This window comes from Festucalex cinctus, chromosome 20 (genome assembly GCF_051991245.1).
Source record: "Festucalex cinctus isolate MCC-2025b chromosome 20, RoL_Fcin_1.0, whole genome shotgun sequence".
NCBI classification, from domain to species: domain Eukaryota; kingdom Metazoa; phylum Chordata; class Actinopteri; order Syngnathiformes; family Syngnathidae; genus Festucalex; species Festucalex cinctus.
The window spans coordinates 13,854,063-13,875,400 of NC_135430.1; the positions used below are offsets into that span (position 1 = coordinate 13,854,063).

The window sequence follows — 21,338 nt, forward strand, 5'->3', positions numbered from 1 at the left end:
ATTTATGACTGATGGCGGGTTTCATATTGATGCGTTTTCGTTGGTTTTTTTATTTTATTTTTTTAGACAAATACATATGTTTGGTTTGCAACTGCCGGTCTCATTTGTCTCATCAGTTCCAACTGAGTCACCAAGAGACATGCTCGGCCTGTTTGAAGCCAGTTTATCCCATGGAAAAAATGAGCACGGACAAATATGTTTTTCACAAACGTTGCTTCTGCTGTAAAATGTGCAAGAAAACATTGAGGTGAGACGCTGGGAACAATTGCAAAAAAAAAACCCAATTATAAGCACCGCTGGACAAATACAAGCTCATACAGGAACTGCACAATGACTATAACTGAGTCTACAATGAGAGATTGGTGTTTGATTACATTTTCTTGAATGATTATGGGGAATACTAATGGCATATCATTTTCATATGATGGTGGTGGATCTGTCACTGCATCTTCTGAACTCTCTTTCAATTTTGGTATCACCCTTGGACCCAACGATCTTCTATAGCGCTTGTCTTCATTGACCCTAGCGCGATATAAATGCATTTCATTTAGCATGCATTGTTTTTGGAAATTGTGAGGAAGACTTGAGTGCCCAGAAAGGAAAAAAAACACATACACAAGCAATGGGAGAACATGCAAACTCCCCACAGGAAGGCCAGATAGAGGCACTAATATAACACTGAGAGTTCAGAACTGTTAGACAGCCCTGATACCCTTAAAACAGTAACATTTTTAATAGAATAACCATATTTATGCCACAGCAGAGATTGTGTTCTGCTTTTGACACTGTATACTTTACATTGAGACTGAACAGTGCCTCACACATATTAGAATCAGTTAATACACACATTAAATTGGCAGATTCATTTTATTTACGTTACTTGTGTATTTATTTTGCAATGACCTCACCAAGCAATGTAAAGCAGCTATCCTCTAAAAGGACCAAAACAAACCAAAAAATATTTGAGCTTGTGTTTGGGAACACGAAAACAAGTATATAAAAAAAATAATAATAAAAAAAAAAAAAAACTCTTACAGCCGGAGAAATTAACCCCCCCTATAAACATTTTTTTTTTTTTTTTTTTTTTAAGTTCATGGATCTTACCTGGTAAGCCGGTCCAAGGTTAATTCCATCCACCCATCCATTGGGGGGGGGGGGGGAGAGAAGTACTCTCACTTCTCTTTGGGGGAAGAGAGAGGGAAAAAAACACGTTTCAACGTGCTCGCCTTGTTTAGCATTCACACGTTCACCAGCTAATTTTGGAGTATTAATTTTACATTCTGCATGTCTTCCCAATCACTAAATGTGAGGCATATGCTCGTTGCAGTACAATAAACTGAGCATCAACAAGTTAGTGACGCAGGTGCCAACTCGCTACCATAAACTATGCTAGTCCGTTTACGTCTTTCAAATAAATTTTTCATCACTTGGCAAGATTTTTTTTTTTTTTTTTTTTTTTAAATAATGTGCAAATTGTGCCGGCCACGTTAACGTGAAATGAAAGCAACGCGTATCAACAAGCTAGTTTTAGCAGGCGTTAACTCGTAAATTAATCAGGTGTGGGTGCGTTCATCGTTTCAGGTGTTGTGCCGCTGTTCATTAACACAGCAATCATATATTGCGTAATCTTTGTTTTCGTTACATCACATTGTTAGCTCATACCAATTAAGCCATAAAAACATGATCAGGGACTATCAAACATAATAGCAGCACTTGACAAACACTCAAAGTTATAACGCTTGACGTTCTGGGTTCTGAATTCGAATCTCGACCAGTCCTTCCTGTGTGGCGTTTGCGTGTGTGTCCATAGGTTGTTTATGGCAACCAGTCCAGGGTACTTTTTTTTTTTTTTGTCTTATTCAGTGCACCAGTAGAACGACACTTTTATGGCTTTCCCCCTGATTTTTGTGCCATTAAAACAGCTATGCAGACAACCGCATATCTTAATCCAGTTCAGGTTTTTTTTCATCCCATAACCTGCGACTTGTACTCAATTCGTAGCATGATCAATTACGTTCCGTTACACGGAGAATTCTACTGCATATTCCACTACCGACAACTGTTCCAAAGGAAAGGGAATTACGACGAGGGTTTTGGATACACTCAGCACAAGAACCGATGGCTTGTGAAGACCTCACATGGCGAAACGGAGGCTTAAGAGAATCTCCTGATAACGTGAGTAAACACCGTTACAACATATGAACTGATCTTTAATGATTTGCCATTTATCAGCAGTTGTAACTCTCTTCTCAGTAGATGGCAACTATGACAACGCAGTCAATCTGGAAGCTGTGCTGGAGGTGCCGTTGTATGATTTGTATGATGGTTCACTGCTTATAATGTGCTGTGACAGACTGTAAACCATTGCAATCGCAACATAAATTAAATCAAGAAAAAAAAATGTTTTGTTACTTAACAAATTTGAGTAATCCATCTTGATTGTTTTTCTCCATCTTCTTCAAATTCGACGTCAGTCTTCCTAAAAAGATATCAATTAAAACAAGTACCAGAAAAACAGTTTCAGTTGTTTTCTAACGTTTTTTTAAAAAAAAAAAGGTTTAAAAAAACAACAACAAATATAAGCCAGAGAAAGTGGACTTGGACCTTTGATTTATTAAGTTAAATGTACAAAAGGTGAATGATGTGATACATGTTTTGTTTTTTTAGGCTTTGTCATTCAGACAAAAACAAACGCGTCCCGATCGAAAGCCCCGGAAAGAGACCATCATCCAAACCCGGTCTAAGTCACATTAAAATCTACTGTAGAACACAGCTTATGTCCTTGTGTATTTAGAATGTCATACAAAAAGTGCGAAACAATATGTATTTACAGAATATATATATTTTTTTATCCATATAAAAGAGATTCAGCAATTCATTGTTCCAAGCAGGAAAGGCACAGACGAGTGTGAAATAAAAACATTTGATCGTTCCTTTTCAAAAGTGCCAGACACCCCCACCTTTTTTTTTTCCTTCTTTTTTTGGTAATTTGCTTCTTCATATACAGTGTGGAAAGCAAAGTAAAGGCAATGGCGTGATTGAAATCGGACTGCATCGGATTTGGAAGCTGCCATCAAAGTAGAACGAGGTTGCGGGAAAAACAGAGGAATACTGTAAAAGTAACGAGGGGGTGTTATACGCACCCCCCCACACCTGCTGTAAATAAACAGCAACACTTGAATGTGCGCAACATTCTCTTTGGCCACTTGTCAACGGACTGGAATGGGTGTGAGGGCACTCCCAACGGAAGTAGTTGCCGATATTGCTTTGAGCGGTGTATAAAAAAAACAAAAAAAAAACAAAAAAAGTAGAAAAATATCCGGCGGGTCGGGTTAAAAAAGGTGGCGCGATTATCAAAAAGTGCAATGTACAATCCTAACGGTGAGAGGAGGCGGACCCCCTCCGCTATGTTTCAAAGCAAACCACAAAATTCCTTCCGAGGTCGTATCGGAGCCGTAACAGAAACGGGACACAGCTCGTGTGGTGAATGCTGAGGAAAGCGCTGTTGAAGCGTCCGCACTGGGTTCTGTGCGAAAGGCACCGGCGGGGAAAAATGTTCTTTTACGGCAGAAATGTTTGCGGGATCTCTGTGTGGAAGAGACTACCAGGATTAGAGGTGGGATGTGGTAAAGGGCTGCTGGAAAAGGCTGGACAGAAGTGTAGCGTAGCCAGTTCTGTCAAAAATAACCGTCACTGACGAATAATATCGGATTGTGGGATTCTCGTGTAAATGATATTGCTGTATCGTGGTAAGTTATATCATGATATATCACCAGCAAAATATAAACACTAAATATTTGCTAATTCCGTAAGTCCAATTTTGAAGTGAATTGAGGAGCTTCATTACAAAAAAAAAAAAAGTAGTTTTCTGCCATTTTGTTGCCAAAGAAGTGAGTTGAGCTTCATTTAGTTTATGTACAGCACTTTGTATACGGCAATGCCTGTTCGTTCTTAAAGCGCTTCATAAATAAAGTTGAGTTGATATCAAAAATTCACATTTAAAACATATTGTGAATCGAGCCAATAAGTCGAGAAACCTCAACTGAAATATCGTGAGGTAGTATCACGACACGACACAAATACTGATCCAGATGTATAAAAATATCAATGAGCACGCAATCACTGTATCTTGATACAGATTACGATGTTGCAAATTATCACACAAAATACCGATAATGAAGAATCAATACTGTCGCTGTGATGTCACACTGATATATGTATCACCGCATCTCGATACGGTATGAGTATCTGATATCGATATGCCGGCAATATCACGATACAGCGATATCACCATCATCGAACTACTCCGCCATTGCCATCCACGTTAATAACAGGCACTGCAATATCCAACTTTTTCTGTGATGAAGGACGATAAACGCCGTTTCTCTGTTACGGCTCCGACGCGGCCATTTTGCGATATCGCCGAGGCTCCAGTTTTATCGTAAGGCTTCGATGACGAAAAACAGGACGATTTGTTTTTTTGTTTTTGCGTTGTCAGATAAAAATAGCGCCTGCTAGTGCTAACGGAGGCTAACGAGTGGCGTTTACAGTACTACCACAGCCAATCACAGCTGCTCTGATGCTAAGCTAAGCTAGCACAGTGGCCCCAAAAAGCTGTCTGCCGCTAGGCGCCGGCGGTCGGGGGCGGGGTCGCCGAGTCATTTGGGGCCGAAGCCGCCCTGGACGAACGGGTGCCCCAGCAGGACGTCGGCGGTGGGCCGCCACTTCTCCTCGACAAAGACCTGCCGCAGGAAGTCCCGGCAGGCGTCGGACACGCCCTCGGGCAGCGCCGGCTTGGTGGGCTGCGTGGCGATCTTGAAGATGGCCGCCATGGCCTCGTACTCGGCCCACGGCGGCTTCTGGGTCAGCATCTCCACCACGGTGCACGCCACGCTCCTGAAGTTGGAAAGTTATAAGAATTAGGCTGCATGCTTTAAAGCACATGTATTTTTAACTAATTTATTTATTTGTAAGTCATTGTGAGAATAAAGTAATGCTGTAATATTAAGATAAAAGTCAATGTTATAAAAAGAAAATACTGTACAAGAATTAAGCTGCATGTTTCAAAACATTTATTTTTAACTACCATAATTTATTTATTTGCAAGTCATTTTGAGAAGTCAATGTTATAAAAGAAAATATTTGTAATGTACAATTGTAAGAATGCAATTAAAATTATTTATTGAAATCTGTCAAAATACTAAACAATACATTTCTTGCAAAATTACAATTTTATAGTTGTAAATGGATGTTTTCAAAAATAGAACGTTACTACTATTTTTTCCCGATAACCTTTTGCCAGTAAGTTTTTTTGTTGTTTTTTTTGTGGGGGGGGGGGAATTATTTAGTATTTTTTGTCAAATAATGAGAATTAAGTTGCCTTGTTTTGTTGAAAAAGTATAATTGCTTAGATGGAGTTATGTTTTGTTTTGTTTTTTCCCTTATTGTTTTTTTAAAAGTACCATGAAATGAAAACTTTATGAAGATAGATAAAAAAAAAAGTTTCTTGTTGTAATATTCTGAAATTATTATATCAATAATAAAACACACCACTTTATTCTGACACCATCAAACATTTTCTTATAAAACTACAATTGTTTTTTGTAATTTTGTATGGGGAAAAACATGTAATATAATAAAATCTAAACATTACAAGTATAAAGTGCATGACTTTTTTTCTTTTTTTAAAGGGATATTTAAAAAACAACTTAATTTTACCACTTCTAATTAGACCATTTTCACACAATATTACAAAATAATATTTTTTCTGAATGTTGAGAAAAATGTACATAATGCATTCATCCATTTTGTAGACCTGTAATGTTTGTCCACATTGCACCTTAACAAGCATGATTTTGGACAGCAGAGGGCGCTCTACTCCTTTCTTAAAGTTCTGCCCCAAACCAGTCAAAACATTTGCTATTAAATGGAAACAGAGCCAAATAAAAAATAAATAAATAAAATGTGGCAATCGGGAAATTGAAACTGGAAAAACGGAACAGTGAATAAAAATAAAAGAACTTCTGTAATTGGAAGGAAAATAAATGGACAATAATAATCTGACAAAAACACAAAATATCATACACTTTGAAATGCCATTAATCCATTTCAGCTCCCCGGAAAAACTTTGACATGCCAACGACTTCTTACCAGACGTCAGCTTTGCGTCCGTATCCCTCGCCGTTGATGACTTCCGGGCTCATCCAGTAGGGTGTGCCGGTGACAGACTTGATGCCCGTGCCGGACATGCAGATTGTCTGGATGCGTTTGCTGGCCCCGAAGTCTCCCAGCTTCACGTTACCGGAGGAATCCCTCAGGATGTTGGCACCTTGTTGGCGAGAGGAGAAAAAAAACGCAGGCCAGACCGGCAGCCGTTTAGTCTCATTAGACTCCTCATGTCACGCTTACTCCCATCAAAGAGGTTCATTACATGTATTTCCTTGACTTCTTGGACAATTTTGAAGAGCAAAAAAAAGTTGTAACGTTAAGACAACAAAGTCATAGGTTTAGGGGAATACATTTTAAATATTGTGCAAAATAATCATAACATTACGAAAATAATCACAATATTAAATTATGAGAATCAAGCTATGAAGTTACAAGAATAATATTCTAAAGTTATGAAAATTACTTTGCAACGTTAAAGGAATTGCAAAAATCGTCAAAGTTGCGACAATAAGGTTGTTATATTACAAAAACAAATTGATTAGTGAAAATGATCAGACCTTGATGAAAATAAAACCAACAAGTTACGAGAAGCTGTGAAGTTACGAGAATTAGTCAAAGTTGCAACAAAGAGTAGCAAAATTCAATACAGTTACGAAACTAAAGTGGCAAAGTTACAAGAATAGAGTCACTAAGTGACAAGAAAAAAAGTTGCAACATTACAAGAAAAAAAGTTCAGAACGCTCCATAAATAAACTTGTAATGTGACAAGAAAAAGTAATAAAGTTGCAACAACAAAGCCATAACTTAACGAGAACAAACGTATAAAGTAATGAAAACAAAATTGAAGGCAATCAATCAATCTTGTCCCTTGGGGGGCGTTTCATTGCCAGAAAACTCCACTATATGTGCTGAGATCAACTTGCATTGGGTTTCCTAAGTGGAAAAATCCCAGCCGCATATACGCTCCAACGGGCCACCCGCTATCTCCTTTTTCCAGGCCAGACGCTACATTTCAAGTCAAATGACTCAAAGTGCTTCTGAACCTCTGAAAACCATTTCACATCCGGTGTGGGACTTTTTTTTTTTTTTTTTAAGACGCAGATGAACTCGGGAAGCCAATTTTCCAAGCGGAAAATGTGGGGAAATGCGTCTTTTTTTTTTTTTTTTGTACCTTTGATGTCTCTATGGACGATCATGTTGCTGTGCAGGTAAGAGACGCCTTGCAGGATCTGCCTGCTGTATCTCCTCGTCACTTTCTCCGTCAAAGCCCCGTAGGCTTTCAGCTGGTCCTTTATCGAACCCTAACCACAACAAAAGACAGGACGAGGTAGAGACACGTATGAGTTTATGCCTAAACCAAAACTCCAAACCAGAACCTGAAAACTAACAGGCAGTCCATCGTGCTGCCACTTTGAAAATATTCGCCGTTAAAATATCGCACCTAAAGGGGTGGTGGGGGTGTTATCGCCTCGTCTGGCAGCACACTTGCAAGCGTAAATGTCGAGACAGGCGATAAAAATGGTGCCGCGGTAAATATTAAAAACAGACAGAAGGATAGTATTCCTCTGTCTTTGGGAAAAATAATCCCATAAAGCGAGCATTTGGGCCTACAAAAAGGACGTTTGAGGATGCTGACATTTCCGCAAGCGTCTCGGCAGACTCGAACGTAAATGGCATTTTATACGACGCCTTTTTTTTTTTTTTTTTTTTTAAATCTACGCACCCCCGGCATAAACTCCACGAAGATGGTGAGCTTCCTCTGCTCCATGTCCCGCAAACAGCCGTAGTACTGCACGATTCTCTCGTGACGCAGGTTCTTCAGCAGCTGGATCTCACACTCCAGAGCGTTCACCTCCTACACGCACACAAATATGCAAATGTATTGTTTGACGGTTTAGAATTCGTCCCTAACAGCAATGCTAATTATAGTATGTTAGCATTAAGCTAGCAGACCTTTTATTAGATTTGATGTGTTTACAGTGTGCAGTGTATATAAAAACATAGCTTATTAATAAAGCTCATGTCCTTCCCCCGCTCACCTTGCTGGTGTCCTGACAGTCAGGGTCAAAGGGCACCTGCTTGGCAGCCAGCTCGCGGCCCGTGTCGGCGTCGTAGCACAGGTAGACTTCGCCGAACGCGCCGCGACCCAGCAGCTTCCCCTGCCGCCAGTTGACGGGCGCCCGCGGTGCTACAGTGACAACACATTAAGTCATGAATATGAGCTAGCTATTCCAGTAGCTAGCAGCTAGCATCCAGTGGCTAGTTGCTCACTCGCTAGTCGCTCTAGCAGTTAGCCACTTGGTAGCTCGTCGGTCTATTGGCTAGCAAACACTCGACGACTAGCTAGTCAGACTCCAGTAGCTAGCCGCTAGCTAATTAGTCACTGCAGTAGCTAGCTACAGTATTCTAAGATTATCCTTACTTAAATAAAAATTACAAAAACTACACATTATTGGTAAATGAATGTTTACTCACACTTGGCCGTGCCACGCTGGCAACTTTTGTCTGCATTGCGTCCCAGCGTTCTCAGCTCTCCGTACTGGAGGCCGCCGCCACCGTCGCCATTGTAGCTGCGCGTGCGGCTGGAGGGAACCAGCTGGAACAGGTTTTCCTGCGGCATAAAGCTGCGCGGAAGTGTCCTGCGACCTGCGAGAAAAGAGGTTTTGGACATATTAACGATTTTTTTTTTTTTTTTTTTAAACACATGTGGGTATACAGCCTTGCACGTGTTTGCTTTACAGGTGCCTTTCAGCCAAGCGGAGACGCTTCGGTTCCCTGGTTGCCCGGCTTCCTGTCTGAGGGGAAGCCAGGGCTGCTGTGTTTTTTAAACATGTTCAGATTCAACAGAGGGAAATGTAAATCATTGCTTTGCTGAGAGGTCCCTTTTACGCTGCTTTTTAAACCCAGGATTTGTCTGCTTTTTTCCCCTGTGTATGCTTTCACACAGTGACACAAGACTTTAGTTAACACTAGTCCCTTTTAAACTACCACTAATTGAGGATATTTCTGTGACAGTGGCTAAATGTTATATGTTTTTTGTTATACTTACGATCACCATAGTCTTTGCTCCGATTGGGCAACTGGAACTGGCGAGGAAAAGTTCCGCCTTTTCCATGGCGGCCTAAAAAAAAAAAAGAGACACAGGCTAGTATTGGTTTTATTTAAAACTGAGGTAAGAAGAACAGGAATAGTAATGGCAACGAATGTGTCGCTAATGGCTAAGGCATTGGAGTGAAGATAGCAACAACTAGCTACTGGAGCAAACAGCTACTAGTGAGCAAGTGGTGTTAGCAAGTAGAGCTAACTGGAGCCGCAAACTGGCTAGCGTCTAGCAACTGGAAAGGCTAGGAAGCTAGTAGACCAACTAACTAGATAGCAGCTGGAGCAACATTCTTCTGGAAGGACTTGGTAGCTTGCGACTAAGAGAAACTACCTATTGGAGCCACTACCTATTAGAACGGTTAACTACAGAAGCCAACTGAGCTAGTAGCTAGCTACTGGAGCTAATAACTAGCCACTAGCTACCTAGTTGTTTCAGCATATAGTCTCCAGTATCTAGCTAGCTGATCCATTAGCTAGTGGCTCCAGTAGCTAGGAACTAGCTACTTAGTCATTCCAGTAGAAACCGTTAAGTCGCGTCACTAGATTGTTGTTCCAATAGCTAACGGGTTAGTTTTTCCAGTAGCAAGGTGCTAGCTACCTAGTCTCGCCAGAAGATTGTCAGCAGTTAGTCACTAGTTAGATAGCTAGGCAAATTACCAACATGTCACCCCAGCAGCTAGCTACTCAGGAACAGGAACGGCGGAGTTCCCACAGAGGAAATTGAGGTCATGCGTTACTAGCTTAGCCTTTAGCACCCAGCCCAAAGGAACCATAACCCTAAGCAGGTGGAGGACCAGTGCTGACGTAGACGCGCGAAACAGAAGAGAGGCTAGAGCCACGAGCAATTGAAAGCAGCTGTCAGATGACGCGGCCTGTCCCCTCCATCCCCCCGCACACACTCATGTTTGCGGCCGTCTCCCGTGGCGACGGGGAGTTATTTTTTGTGTTTGGCGGAGCAATGGAGAGGAAAAATTGACTCACGGGGAATGATAAACAAACACTGGAGTGTTCAGCAGGCACAGATTTACATTAGGCGAGCGTGTGTGTGCACAAACACGTGCCACAGTTTGCCTCCTAGTAGAAACTTTCAAGGCAATACTGCACTTCCTTGGTTTGTAGAAGGAAAAGTAGGTGTATCTATTTTTTTTTTTTTTTTTTTTTTTTTTTTAATAAACATTCCTGTTGTCCAAAGTAATGTCATGCAAGACTACAGAAATACAGTAAACGTGAATTATGAAAACGCGCAATTGGGGCACTCAACACTTAAATGTTTTGAATAACATACTAATACTCTAGTTAAAAAATTACTTTCATATTTGATTTTGGGAAAATAATACTTTTTACCAAATCATTTCAAAAATTCTCCAAAATCATGAATAACTAATTCCCATTTGTGCTTGGAGGTTTTATTTTTAATTCTTATCGAAAATAATAAATTTTTACACATTTAAAGAATTTGTTGTATATATTTTTGTATTTTTACTTTATTTGTTAACTTGACTTAATTTATTTATTCCTTCTAACTCGTATCTTGTTGTACAATATTCAATGAAAACTACAAAACAAAATTCAGAAAAAAAACATCCAAAAAACACAAATGTTTTAACCTTACATGCAACATTTCTACTTTAATTACCATTAATTCATGTAAATATTTCTGTTTGTACACATAAAATGAACCTTCCCTTTACGTATTTGTGTCTTGTGTGTGCGCATACAGGATGCCGTTTTAGCGCAAACTCACCTTTGTATTCGTAGCTGAGGTTCAGGTAATTATTGTCGCGGTTGTTCTGCGAGAAAGGCGGGCTGCAACGACAAGAAGAGATGGAGAACGAAAAATCATTTGCAATTCCGCTCGCATTTTCCTCCCCCAACTGCCCTTATCTTCAAATGAAGTCTGGCTCCAGCTGCTCCTGAGTCGAGCGGAGTTCTTCAAAAAAAACTTTTTTTTTTTTGGAGTTAGGGCTACAAAGCTTTGAGTCTTAACTGATGTCAAACAACAACGTTCTGAATTAGACGTGATAAGCATGAGGTGTTAGTTCGTGTTGCGAGTGGATAAAACAGATTACGATATGCAGAAAATAAGAATCGAGTCAGGTTGCAACAATTGTTCCAAGGTCAAATTCAAGCACTTCACAAGGTTTTATTTTCTATCATTTCCTTGTCTTTGTTTGACTTTTGAGGGTGTGTGAACAGGAGAAAAGGTGCACCATCTCTTTAACAATGTGCTCAAGGGGGTGCATAGCTTAATCAAGTTTTGTTTTGACTTGAGAAGGACAGCATGTGCTGTGTAATATTTCACCACTAAATCTGTCTGATCCCGCCCCCTCGCCCCTCCCTCTGACCCGTCAGAGAAGCGTGACGTCTCTGCTGACCGCGGGGCGTCGCGGGGGCCGCGAGACCCTGGATAAGGGGGCACGCATGCCCGCTCGCAGGGAAAAGTTCCAATGCGCCGGTTTCCTGCCATTGTTCGCGCGGCCTGGAGCGCAGATAAGCCTCGTGCAGGTAGGAGCCGTTTCCGCCCGCCGCTCGCTCGCTCTCCCTCCCTCCAAGCCTCCCTTTTCTCTTTTCCCTTTTCACTCCCCTCGTTAGTGCCCCACTCTCATGTCCTGTCTTTCCTCTAATGATAATGGCGGTGGAATCCGGGCGCCCGGATAAAAGGGTTGCGTCGCCGTGGCAACAGCAGAAATGACCCGATTCCAGCCGCTCCGCGCTGAACTTTCGACGCGCCTTATGAGCCGAGAGCATCACAGAGACGACCCCCTCACCTGTCAAGTGCTTGGTCGATGGATTGACAGCTGCTCGACAGCGAGTTGCCAGCACTCCCGAAGGGATCCAACATCTGAAATGTGACAACAAGAATTGAGTGCCAGTCAAGACTGTTTTTCCAGAGCATGTATGGGGGAGATGGTGTGTCAACTGCGTCATGGTTCTGAAGGGGTTTTAACACATTAAAACCCCAAAATGTATGAATATGTTTTTTAATACTTTGTTATTCACTCCCAAACACGTATTTATACATTTTTATGTTGTTGTTTTTTTTAATGATAGAGCATACATAAAGCTTTGATACAGCTTCTGATATGAAGAGCTCGCTTAAAGCAATGGTAGTTATGACAAAAAATGGCCAGCAGGTGGCAGCAGAGTATAAGAGATTAGCCAGGGCTATGTTGCAACAATCTCTTTTTGCCAGTGTTTTCAACAGGTTTGTGAATAATGATGAAACAGATGAACAGATACAAACATACATTATTTTCGTGATAAAAGAAGAGACTCTAATCTTTCTTTTAGTAGGGTCCGTGTTCTTCAACCAATGTAACAGAATATTCTGTGGACCTTGCAAAATCAGTCAAAATCCAGTAAAACAGCCTGAGTGAAGGGGGTTGCTTCAGTGAAAATGGCTGGGAGTGAAGGAGTAGGTGCACAAATTTGAACTTTGTGAGGATTTGATATTTTTGGACTTGTAGGGCTGCACTTACATTGGTGTCTTGCATCTCGGGGATGAATTCCCCCTCGCTGTGGATGCTGGTGTAGGAACCCTGGCGAGCAATTTGCTGCTGCTCTTCGGGGACGCTCCCTGGAGGAGGTGACGTCCGACCTGTGTGGAGGGAACCTGGAAAGAAGAAGTTAACAGAAAGTCATGTGACGGCAAAATAAATCTGTTGCGATGTTGAGGGGGTGCACCAATGGAGTAATGAATGCTGACTGAGTGAATGGAATTTTTAAAGGGGGTCGGGGTGCACCAATTCTGCCAGGATGGAAGTTATTGCAAATAACCACAAATGTGACCATATTCCTGTCAATGCAAAGTGGAGTTTTATTTAATGTTTCATAACTGAGGTACTTAAATAGACAAAACACACAATCACCTGTAGAGTGTTTGCGCACCCTCTCCGAGCCCTTGAGCAGCGAGCCTTTCAAGTCCCCGAGCGACCGCGACGACCTCATCTCGCTCTGCTTGTCCCTGCTGTTCACCTGAAGGTACTGCAACGGGTAAATGAGGGGTCGAGGGTGCACAAGGATTGCGACAGGAAGTAAGGAAATGTCACCCGCACGTCATGAAAACGGGTGCAGGAAGGTGCGCTTCCTCTGAGTGACTCACTTCGGCTAACAGTGGCACTCACGTTGTTGACTCTAAACGTGTATCAGCTTTAAAAAGGAGGGCGACTTCCTTCTTGTGTTGCAATATATGCAATAAGTCATGTAATTTCATGAGGGGGGCGTGGGTCTCACATGGTTGTTCTTGGGGGTCTTCAGCAATATCCTGAGCAGACCGTTGGTCACCGTGCTGGAGCCGAGAGAAAACACGGCCTGGTCCAGGTCCTCCTGGCTCTTGAGGGGTAGCAGCAGCTTGGAAAAGGACAAGAAAACAACATGCAGTGTAACCTTTTCTGTGTGCCCGCATTGTTCCATTATGAGGCCATGTGAAAGCATCAGAGGGAGAGCACTACATGTCGAAAAAGGAGTGATTGATTTATGACTCACTTTTGGCAACAGAACGAAATGAAATCCAAATGTAAGTTACTTCATGTTTTTTTTCCCCAAGTTGTCATAAATATTTTAGCCTTTGATCTTTGATACTTCAGAATTTTATGTTTTGGGGGTCATCAATGAAAGGGTTACCTAATGTGTAAAAATAAAAGGAGGGATAATTGCTTTATGACCCCTCTTGGAAACAGGAGGTCATCAAATCCAAGGGTCTAAAATTTCAAATATCAAGTGTCGTAAATAAGCACAATGTATTTGTCAGAAATTAGGGTGCAGTCCATTTATTTCACCCATGGTGAATTTAATTTACCCTAATTCAACTAGAGGTAGAAAGGGCCACCTTTATATGCAAAAAAGCAATGATTGATTTATAACCATCACATCTCTTCACAGCAAGGAGGGCATAAAATCCATCAAAGGTAGTCACCAATTATTTGCCAGAAAAATGGTTGGACCATCCATTTCCATCAGGCATTTTGTAATCTACCATTATCTACAGTTAGAAGGGATACCTACATTATGTAAAAGAAATAAATAAATGAATAAATAAATAAAAAGAATGATTTATGACCCCTTTTTCAAAAGGTGTCATGAAATCCAGATGTGATTAATTTATGTTATGTGGAGGTGTTGTACATCATTTTAGCCGTTCAACTTTGACAGTTTTATGTTTTTATTGGGCTTCATAAATCATTTTCAAGTATTTTATCTCATAAATAGTGCAGTACATTTCTGTTTCTCATTGGGTAATTTACCCTAATTGATCCCAGCCGGGGCAATTTTTCTTGTTTTATTATATATCAAATGAAAAGAACTCAAGTCCCTTATCAACTATATTAGCTCTGAACTTTTCCATTACCGCAATAACAGCGAAAGATATGTCTAAGTACCTCTTTCTCCATGAAGAACATGTCCATCTGCTGACCAAAGGCTTCGGTCACCTTCTGGAGGAGCTCCTTGATCTTCAGCGGCCTCTGGAATGGAATGATCCTGGGAGGGACGAGAGGTGCCAAAATATATATTAAAAATTGCAATCTGTTTGGAATAAATGGGAACAAAAATCAGCACTTTCTGCTGATTATTAATAATTCCTTTTTGTGTGGCCTGAATTACCTTATGCATAATTGTTTATGAAATTAGGGATGGGCATTACAAAAGATGGTTGATTATTTAAAATCAATCAATTCTGTAGAATTAATTGTGTTGAGGCGGTTTTTTGTTTTGTTTTTAATCAGCATTTGTGATTTCAGGAAAAACTGCTTATTTGCTTTGGCACTTGACATTTAAAGTTTATTTCACGCAGTCATATTTGCACATAATCAAATACTGCAGTGGCTTCTCGTCAGCAAATTTGCAGCTATTTAAAACGGACTGCAGTACAGGAAGTGGTTGTGGTGGGACGTGGGAGACGACTGTCCTTGCCACTAATTGATATGCGATTGATGCTAAATGATGCTATGGTGCCGGTTAGCAATTTTAAGTATCCAGAGGGCTTTGTTTTGACTTTTTTCCAGGGTTTAGGCAGAGGAGAGGGTGTTCGCAAACTCTATAAGAGCAGTCTTTTACACGCCCCCGTCAACATGACAAGAGCTGGCGCACCCCCTCACCCACCCAAAATAAGTCAAAACAAATCATTTTGAATCACATTAAAAAGTTTGAGAAAGGTTTCTCTTATACAAAATATTTTGTTATGACATCTTTTTAGAGCGGGGCGGAGAGGGGGTTGCGCCGACTCAATGTTGAAGGAGGTTGGCTAAGTGACGCTACGCCGCCAGCGGCAATCACGTACCGCCGAGGCGCCGTCTCAAGTGCGCCTACGTGTGCGAGCCAGTGTGCTTTCTTATCGGTGCGGCGTAAACGTTTGCAAATATAACCAAAATAAATAAATCGGTGCGAGGGCGCGCAATCAGCGTGCGTGTTGGCTGCCGTTTCAACACCGCCGGGCCTCCCCCCCCCCCATCATCCGAACCTCAGCTCACACACGCACACGCACACAAAGGCAGATGGGAAACTTCCTGAGAGGAAGCGGGGTGGTTTCAAAAAAAAAAAAAAAAAAACGAAAGAAAAAGTGGAGCGGCAGCAAAACACAGCAGGATGTCTGTCTCCCTCGTCTCTTCCACAGTGAAAGATATAGAGAAAGAGAGACGCTGAGATATTTAGAGAAAATAACGCTGACGTGCCTGAAAAAACAAAAAGGAGAGAAGTGCGCTTTTAAACTTTTCTGCCATTTCTGTGCAGGGCAACACTTGCAATTTAAGGCGTGCAACATTTTGGGTCATTACGGTAGTAAAAGTATGCACACAGGAAATACACACAACAATCGCGTGTGTTGCAGCACGCCTCAGCCAATCAAATTGTTTGTTCAGAGCGGCTTGATGACAATTCTTTTAAACAGATTTTTTTTTTTTTTTGAAGGGGTTGAAAAAAATTGGAGGAAAGACCGCTCTATCCAAAAAGGATTTGTTTTGATACTTTTTAGGATTTCGGCAAGGGAGAATGGGTGTACTAGCTCAGTCATTCGAGGCTGTTTGGGGAAAGGGGGTTATATAATATTATGAATTATGATTTTTTTAAATTATAATAATTTTTTTATTATTATTATTTTTGATATTTATTGTATTTTATTTTTATTTATCTTTTTTTATTATTATTATTATTTTATGATTAGTTTTATTGTAGATTATCGTGGGCAATATATCGATAATCGCGGTATCGCCATATTGTGAGATAATCGTTATCGTGAGCCTTGCATCGTATATCGTATCGTATCGTGAGGTTAGCCAGAGGTTCCCACCCCTAATCCAAACCATAACAAAGTTAAAAGCAAAGCCGTTTGGAAACTTTTACTGCAGTCTTTATCAGCATCTTTACACTACACTTTGGTATTATTACAATTATCACTTTTAAAATCCTTTTTTTTTTTTTTATAATAATACACATTAGACACAGATAATGACCCCCCAAGAAAAAAAAATTGCCACTTCTTGCTGATTTTTCTCTCCATTGTAAAATTAAACAAATTCTAAAGGACAAAACAATCTAAAGCTATGGATCAAAAATGAGGTTTTGTTATTATTAACTGGTCGATTATTTGGTTGTCAGAATTTTCTTCTGCCTAAAATTGGAATTTACATTAGCCTCAAAAAAACTATATCTGTCAAGCCTTTTTACATATCTCCCTCAACATCCAAAAAGAGCTGCAGGTCTCTTGGGATACTCAAAGGACGGCATGGCTTACAAAGTTTGAGGTTGACTGATATCGAAGGGGAAAAAAAATGCCTTGCTTTATCCACGTCATTTCCCCATCAGAGGACAAGACTGTCCCTATCTTAATGAGCGCTCGTTGGTTTCCTCATTGGACGAAAGGATTCTGGGAAGACAGGGCCGGCCTGCAGATCACAACTAAACACTCCTCGTCTCTGTTTATACTCCCAGATGATGTGTGTGATAAAGCGCTGCTTCGAGGATGCTGCTCCAAACAGATATGCCTTTCCTTCCTGTCAAAAAGCAAGCATGTGGGAACGCGCACACAGTTCTCCGCTTCAGGAACATCACTAAAAAGTGCAAAGATTTATGCCAAAATAACTCATTGTATCGTTCAGTAATTCACATTTCAATCTTTAAACGTTAGCTACGTAAAGAAGAACAAAAAAAAAAAGCTAGGATCGCATTTGCCAAGTGGAGAGAGGTAATTTCTTTGCACTTCTTAGAATGACAAGTTGAATGATTCACTATAATTTGGAACAGATAGTTTTATTTGTGCTTGATGTGAAGTGACTGTGGAGTACATTTAGTCTGACTGGAACAATTTGCAAATAAAGTGGAGAATCCATCTGGAGATGATGTCTCATCTGTTGAATGATATATATATAATGTATACATATTCAGAGAGAGCTCAAGAGTGCTTCTTCGGCCCTGAGGCGAAGCCAGAAGGGGGGAAAAAAAAAAGGAGTCCGTTCCCATTTCCTGCCCCGAACTGCTTGCCAATGAAAAGAGAAACGGTCCAATTAGATTCCATTGTGGACGGGCGATGGTTCTACTGAGTCAGGCAGACCGGCGGACGGCGGCCAAATCACGGGAAGCCAATTCATTTGTTCCAGGCTGTCGTAAAAACACTTTATTAACTGTACGGGCCGTATTTTAAGTAAGACTTTAACATTCGGAACTGACACGCAATTACAAAAAAAAAAAAAAAGAGACCACAATGTAGTCAAACTCAAATAAAGTAGAACTACTCCGCGATTGAAGACGCCGGGGATCCGCACCTGCTTCGTAAATTCTACGTGGATGTAATATATGAATTAAATAGTGCATTACTTAGGCTACACATGGAGGTTTGTGCAAAAATAAAATAAATACATAAAAAAATAAAACTCAAATGCCTCAAAAGACCAATGGCCACTTTAGAGTTGAAGAGACATTTTTTTTTTTCCCCCCAGAAAAATACAACTCCAACCTTGGCATTCAAACCCTCGTAAAGTACGATGTCGGCACAATCTCGTGAGACTTCATCTTCCCGAGCCTTGAAACATAAGGCCTCCACTAAATGTCAACCAAAAATATTTCCTTCTCTTCATGCTACTCGAGCATGTAACTGTGATTTCTTCCCCCTCTCCTGACACAAAATCCCCGGCATAACAAAAAAAAAAGAGCTGCGGATTGAAGAGTTAAGGCTGGGATACGTACCGTTTCTCTCTCTCATGCTCCAGCTTGACTCTTAAATCCTGTTGAAGGAAAAACAACAATAACAGAAGGGCAGTTAGGGAGCTTAAATGTGATTCACAGTTATGCTATAATGCTCGAGAACTCAAATCAGTGTCTGTCAAATATTACTGAAACTGTTTTTGCTCTAGCGCGGATGAGAAATCGCTTCATTTCGGCAATCTATTATCTTTTTGGGGGGCTTTATCACACTCAAAAACTCAAAATAAACAAAATATTTCAGGAATAAATTGAATTTTATTACTTTTTTTGCATTAGTTGACTTCAAAGTGACGCAACTGCTTCGGGGGCTAGTTATTTATTTTTTATTTATATGAGGGCCATTCAAAACAACAAAGGGCCACACATTAAGGGCCCCTTTGCCAGACTTTGGACACCATCCGGTCTATTCCAGATAACACCATCATGTGACGTGATTGCATGACACAATCGCAGCAGTTCTATTTTTAGAAGCGTCACCCGAGGGAGCAGGAATCCGGAGGAGCCTGCAAGTCTCCGTGAGGTCATGGCGAAGGAGAGTGAGCGTGGCTGATTGGTTGAGAGGCGGGTGTAGCCACGCCCACTCACCCCCACCCCCTAAAACTCCCTGTTTATCGTTAATAGTTTATCTCTGGCTGCACTTTTCTTTGGGAAGACTCAAGTCTTAAATAGGCTACGAGATCATTATTTTTCACTATTTCATTAAAAAACAAACACAAATATATTTTTTTCAATTACAAGCATGTCAGCCATGTTTGTGGAATGTTAGTCTTTAGCGCAATTTGCCCCCCATCTTAGTTGTGTGTCGTTTTCAGTATAGCAAGCATGTCGGCCATGTTTGTGGAATGTTTTCAGCGCAGCACCTCAGCCATCTTTGCGAAATGTTGTTCTGAGTGCAATTTGTCGGCCATCTTTGTGGAGTGTCGTTTTCATCAAAGCATGTCAGCCATGTTTGTGGCGAGGAGTGTTGTTAGCGCAATTTGTCCACCATCTTTTTATTGTTTTTGGAGTGCTGTGTTTTGCGCAGCGTCCACCATGTTTGCGGCATATTTCCGCCGTGCTCTGGGATGTTGTGCTTAGCTTATTTTTTTTTCACCAACTTTGTGGTGTGTTGGTTTCAGCTAAGCATGTCAGATTTATTTTCTGTGTTTAGCGTGACGTCAGCCATGTTTGTTGAGATTGTTTGTTTTTTTTAGTTTTTCTTTGCCCTTTTGTGGCTCGATCAGGGGATATCATTGATATTTGTCAACTGTGGGCATGTGAAGCCCTTTGAGACTTTTGTGTGATTAAAGGCTATAGAAATAAACTTGACGTGAATATAAACTACCACTTTTTAATTTTTTCACACTATATGTTGGTTACCTGTTTGTACAGCAAGGTCCTGCTCTTGGGCTTGTGGCTGTTGTTTTGAGTGTAGCAGCAACCGAGGGCTGCGAGGTCCTTCATGATGGAGTTGAGTGCCTCTTCGTCATCTAGGAGGGCGAGAAAGCACAACAACGGAGTTATATGCAATCGCGACTCTGACCCACATTGTAGATAAACTATATGGCGGATTTTCACAAATTGTGAGTCTGGAACGTATGAATTGGGGTTCACTGTATGTATATTATGCACATAAACGCCAGCGAAGTTTCTGGGCGAGGCGTCCAGGTAACACTTTCCCTCCTTCACATTTTTTTGCATTGAGTAACTTCTGTTTTGCAAGAGTTTTTATTGTTCGTGATGATCTCGTGTCTTGTTCAAAGTCCGCACGCCCACACGCCTCCCACGTAAGACACAAAGAGTCCGGATATACACACAAACCAACAGCTATGCAAGCACTTTTGAAATGTATGAAAACTAATAATTATCTCCCATCATGTGTTGGTAATTATGATCTGCTTTTGCTGTGCAGTGGACATCCGCCTATTCGCTTTTCATAAATTAAGCAGTTCAAAATTTTGTGCAGTTTTTTTTTTTTTTTTTTTTTTTTACTTGTCCATCTATATTTTTTGTAACATCTGTTTTTTTTTTGTTTTTTGTTTTTTTATTATTTTTGTGCAGTTTTTTTAGATTATTACTTTGCCCCTCCCATTAGCAAATGTGACATGAACTTTAGATTTTCTCATATTTGGCATAATATGTAGTATTATTTTTTTATTTTTTTATTTATTTTTTTACATATGCCCTAAAACAACAGCACAAGTGTTGATTAAAGCATGAGAATACATTCATCGAAACCTTGTTCCAGCTGCAGAAGTAGCACACACGTCGAGCCGCACTCTCCCACGTTCACGAGCATGTGACTTTAATAGAAGCAATTATGCCAGTGGGGCTTTTAATAATCTTAAGAGGAGCTTTGTTGATTCGCAGACGCCAAGCGCACACACTGTACAGTGCAAAAGCAGCAGCAGGAAAGACCGCATTCTTTGTAATTAAAAGACCAGACATTCACAACTCATTGGTTGGATCTCTCAGAGGTCATGACACACAAAAAAAAGAAAGATGCCCATGTTCAGACGCAGACAAACAGGGCAATTAAATGCACTGCGATACTAGTATGTGTAGCGTCGAATTAGTCCATCCTGACAGATTTAAAGGTGTCTGTGCAGTTTAAGAAGGGTGTGGCAGAAATAATATGCTCAACCACTTAATGCTATTTCATGTGATTGTTTTAACTGCAAAAAAGGATGAACAACTATGTTTAATTCATTTTTGTTATGTTCTCAAATATATTTTCCATTATTTATTTTTATTTGTTTGGTGGCTAACACTTTTATTTCTACTGATTTTTTTTTTTAGCATTTTCTCTGTAATATTTAGTTTTCTGCCCAACTGAACTAAAATAATTTAAAATAATTATTTCAATGCTTTTGCAGTAGATTATGGATTTTTATTTT

General features: G+C 40.5%; 1 protein-coding gene and 1 long non-coding RNA gene across 2 annotated transcripts in view; both read right to left on the reverse strand.

Moving 5' to 3' along the window:
- The window catches only part of LOC144009534 (uncharacterized), an 86,208-nt gene extending 84,592 nt beyond the window's left edge, over window positions 1–1,616 (reverse strand). Inside the window, exon 1 of the long non-coding RNA XR_013280955.1 lies at window positions 1,105–1,616. This is a non-coding gene — a long non-coding RNA (uncharacterized LOC144009534). The remainder of the gene's footprint in view (window positions 1–1,104) is intronic.
- Window positions 1,617–2,653: 1,037 nt separating this feature from the next.
- Window positions 2,654–21,338, reverse strand: part of map3k22 (mitogen-activated protein kinase kinase kinase 22) — a 34,516-nt gene continuing 15,831 nt past the window's right edge. Inside the window, exons 4-18 of the mRNA XM_077509344.1 lie at window positions 19,822–19,931; window positions 18,445–18,482; window positions 14,649–14,748; window positions 13,504–13,620; window positions 13,140–13,254; window positions 12,750–12,883; window positions 12,039–12,112; window positions 11,015–11,076; window positions 9,218–9,289; window positions 8,644–8,814; window positions 8,208–8,356; window positions 7,892–8,023; window positions 7,340–7,469; window positions 6,151–6,328; window positions 2,654–4,896 (exon numbers count right to left, since the gene is read on the reverse strand). Of these exons, the coding sequence (XP_077365470.1) occupies window positions 4,659–4,896; window positions 6,151–6,328; window positions 7,340–7,469; window positions 7,892–8,023; window positions 8,208–8,356; window positions 8,644–8,814; window positions 9,218–9,289; window positions 11,015–11,076; window positions 12,039–12,112; window positions 12,750–12,883; window positions 13,140–13,254; window positions 13,504–13,620; window positions 14,649–14,748; window positions 18,445–18,482; window positions 19,822–19,931 (1,820 nt within the window). The 3' untranslated portion in view covers window positions 2,654–4,658. The remainder of the gene's footprint in view (window positions 4,897–6,150; window positions 6,329–7,339; window positions 7,470–7,891; window positions 8,024–8,207; window positions 8,357–8,643; window positions 8,815–9,217; window positions 9,290–11,014; window positions 11,077–12,038; window positions 12,113–12,749; window positions 12,884–13,139; window positions 13,255–13,503; window positions 13,621–14,648; window positions 14,749–18,444; window positions 18,483–19,821; window positions 19,932–21,338) is intronic.